The following is a 3887-nucleotide window of genomic DNA, read 5'->3' as shown; positions in this document are numbered from 1 at the left end:
CATGTGAGACCCATCACATGGTTCATGGCTATGGCCAATTTGAGTAGTATAGAATTTATTGCTTTATTCCAATTTTACCCTTGTATTTTGGGGTATTTTAGTCATAGGATTTATTTTCCTTGTATTTCCCATTTTACCCTTGTATTATGGGGTGCTTTAGATGATTAGGTTTTTAATTTGGGCTAGGGTATTACACTAGAAGGGTGACGCATTTTTGGTGAGTTTTGGATCTATTTTTGGTGATAGAAAGGCTTAGGCCCAAGTGGAGGGTAAAGGTTGCATGATCATATCATGCACCTTGATGTAGCCAATCTAGACCCATAGATTCCAAACTTGGTCACCAAGTAGCATCTAGGGTTCATTTGGCATGTCATTTGGAGTGCATTTGCCTTATGAATTTCGGCCATGCATGTCCCAAATGAAACCCTAGATGCCTCCCCTCCTATAAATACCCAACACCCCACCACTTGTAAATACTTTGGATATTGAATATAAAGAGAGCCTTTAGTGCCTTTATATCTTTCCTTAGTCACCCTTGGCTATTTTCGGCCAAACCCTACCATCTCCACCTTGAGAGAAACAACCCTAGAAGTGGACTTCATCATCATGAAGTGAGCCAACCCTAGAGTACCATTCTCAAGCATTTCCTCAAACACCTTCTACCCAACCTTCATTTTCGTCCATTCCATCATCATCCACCCTAAAAGCTTGGTCCACCTTTGAAGAACTTGATCCTTGGAGAAGGCGTCCTCCTCCTTGCTCATCATCTCAAGTTCATGCAAGTAAGGATGCCTAAACTTGGGTCCTAAACTTGCTCACTAAAACATCAACAAATAATTGAAACTTAAATATGCAAATGCTAAATAGTTAAACCCAAGTTCAAAACATATTGGTTGGGTTGCCTTCCAGAAAGCGCTTCTTTATTGTCATTAGCTTGACACTTCATTAAGTCATGGATCATTGAGATGAATGACAGTGGTAAGTTTCTCAACTTCACCACCCAAATATGGCTTAACTCTTTATCCAATCACCATCCAGGATCTTCCAGAATTAGGCTCTTCCAACTCCACTGCCCCATAAGGCTTGACTGATTTGATCAAAAAGGGACCTGACCATTTGGACTTGAGCTTTCCAGGGAATAATCTCAACCTAGAATTGAATAACAATACTTGTTGGCCTGGTTGAAAGTTTCTATGCACAATTTTCTTGTCATGGTAGGACTTCATCTTACTCTTGTAAATTTTTGAGGATTCATAAGCCTGCAAATGCATTTCTTCAAGTTCATGAAGTTGCAGCTTCCTCTTTTCACCTACAGCTTTCATATCAAAATTTAATGCCCTCTCTACTGGTGTGGCTGATGAAAATTTTCTTTCAGCTTCCAAACACACTTCATCCATCACATCCACTCTAAAACAATCTTTCTTGTCATTTGGGTGTTTCACAGCTTCAAAAATATTAAAATTCACCTCATCACCATGCACCCTGACCTTGAGTTTGCCATCATCAACATCTATAATGACCTTAGTTGTCTTCATGAATGGCCGACCCAGAATGAGAGGAACCTCAGAATCCTCTTCCATGTCCATAACAACAAAATCAACTGGAAAGAAAAATTTATCAACCTTAACCAAGAGATCTTCAACAATACCATGAGGATACTTAATAGATCTATCAGCCAGCTGCAGAGTCATCCTAGTAGGTTTCACCTCCACATCACCTATCCTCTGTAACATAGATAAGGGCATAAGATTGATGCTAGCCCCTAAATCCAATAATTCCTTGCCCACAGAGAGATCGCCAATGGTGACTGGCAAGGTGAAACTCCCTTGGTCTCTATATTTTTGTGGAAGTGACCTTTGAATTATAGCACTGCAACCTTCCTCTAAATCCACTGTTTCATCCTCACTCAATTTTCTCTTCTTTGTCAGAAGGTCCTTCATGAATCTTGCATAAGATGGCATCTGTTCTAGGGCCTCTAAAAAGGGCATGTTGATCTGTAGTCTCTTGATTATATCAAGGAACCTTGCAAACTGTCGTTCCTTATCTTTCTTTGATGGAGCATGTGGATAAGGTAAATTCTTCACAAGAGGAGGCCTAACAACTTCTTTCCCTTTTTTCTTACTCTCCTCCCTCACAACTCCATTTTTCCTTCCATCATTTTCACTCTTTTTTATTTTTCTCATTTTTTTCTGCCTCTTTATTCACCTCTACCTCTTTCTCACTTTTCAACTCAACTTCACTCTTATCTTCATCCACTCCATCTTTATTTTCTCTCAAATTATCACCAATCTCCTTTCCTATCATAGTGCCTCTCTTGGTTGTGATTGACTGACAATACTCTTTAGGATTGACATATGTATTGGCTGAAAAATTATTGCTTTGTTGCTCTGCCAATTGCTTAGCCAACTACCCTATTTGCACTTCCAGATTTCTAATAGAAGCTTCAGTATTTTTCTGATTGGTTGTGGAAACCTGCATAAACTGTGTAAGAGCTTCCTCCATTTTTGATAACCTGTATGGCTGATAAGAAGATTGATTTTCATATGGCTTCTGTGGAGGTTGCCTTTGTGATGGCCCTACTTCTTGCTTCCAACCAGAATACTGATTTTGATTATTCCTCCAGCCTTGATTCTGATTATAATTGCCAGAGAAATTCCCTTGCCTTCCTGGAGTAGTTCACTTCCTCCTCCTGGTCTGGTTCAGAGATGGTGCAATGTCCATTTGGGTGATCACCTGCACAAAAATCACATCTCATCACCTATTGAAGGCGTGAAGATGATCCCACTTGAAGCTTGGATATTTGCTTCTTTAACTCTTCCATCTGCTGAGAAAGAAGTTTATTCTGAGCTAGAATTGCATTTTGAGTATCCAGTTCCAGAATTCCCCTTTTTGTGGGCTGGCTCCTATCATGGTGAGCTTGGTAATCACTGGCTGCCAAAGCATCAATAATAGTGATTGCTTCCTCAAAATCCTTCATCATCATAGAACCACCTGCAGAAGCATCCAATAACATCTTTGTTTGAGGCCTTAACCCATTACAAAACATGTTGAGTTGTGCAACATCATCAAACCCATGATTTGGGCATTTTCTCAATAAAGACTTATATCTCTCCCAAGCTTCACACAAAGGTTCATCAGCACCTTGAGAGAATGTTGCAATTGCTGATTTAGCACTTATATATCTGGAAGAAGGAAAGAATCTAGCTAGAAACTTCCGCTCTACATCCTCCCATCTGGTCAAACTCTGATTTGGGTGGGCCTGCAGCCATGTCTTGGCCTTACCTGTCAAAGAGAAAGGAAATAATCGCATATATACTGCTTCTTCATCTTCTCCAGGAACACCCATAGTGCCAATAAGCTCATAGAAAGAAGATAGGTGTGTGTAGGGATCTTCATGGTCCATCCTTGCAAATTAATTGGCAGTTATGAGAGATAGTAATGTTGGTTTCATTTCCACCCCCTTAGTTGGCATGGCTATACTGGAGAAATGCCTAGGACCCAACTGATGATTATATTCTCCTAGGAGTCTCCTTGGAGGTTGATGATGTGGTCTATCACCACCCGGTCCTTCTTCAGCCATTGGTTCAGGAGTAGAATATTGAGCTGAAACTAAGGTGGAAGTACCTTCCTGTTCCTGCCTTAAATAGCAAGCTACAAAGACTGATTTAAACAAAAAGGTTAAAATAACCAGGTAAAGAATATATTTAACAAAAAGAAAACAAAACAAATATACACAACAAGCTACAACAAGAATAATAGAAATCACAAACTGTCTTGACACAAGTCCCCGGCAACGGTGCCAAGAAACTTGTTGGAATTCTAGGCAAGCGCACCCAAGTCTCTATAGTATAATTAAAAGGTTGTAGATCCTCAAGGACTTGTGAAGT

General features: G+C 40.0%; 1 protein-coding gene across 1 annotated transcript; it reads right to left on the bottom strand.

Annotated features, from left to right (window-relative positions):
- Positions 1-1019: 1019 nt before the first annotated feature.
- LOC109793780 (uncharacterized) lies at positions 1020-2183 on the bottom strand. Its single transcript, XM_083069755.1, has one exon. The coding sequence runs from the start codon at positions 2181-2183 to the stop codon at positions 1020-1022; it is 1164 nt and encodes a 387-aa protein (XP_082925881.1).
- Positions 2184-3887: the final 1704 nt, after the last annotated feature.

Source organism: Cajanus cajan, chromosome 2 (genome assembly GCF_000230855.2).
Source record: "Cajanus cajan strain Asha chromosome 2, NIPB_CcT2T_4, whole genome shotgun sequence".
NCBI lineage: Eukaryota > Viridiplantae > Streptophyta > Magnoliopsida > Fabales > Fabaceae > Cajanus > Cajanus cajan.
Note: the sequence above shows the minus strand (reverse complement) of the source record. Positions and strands in the feature narration are given on the sequence as shown.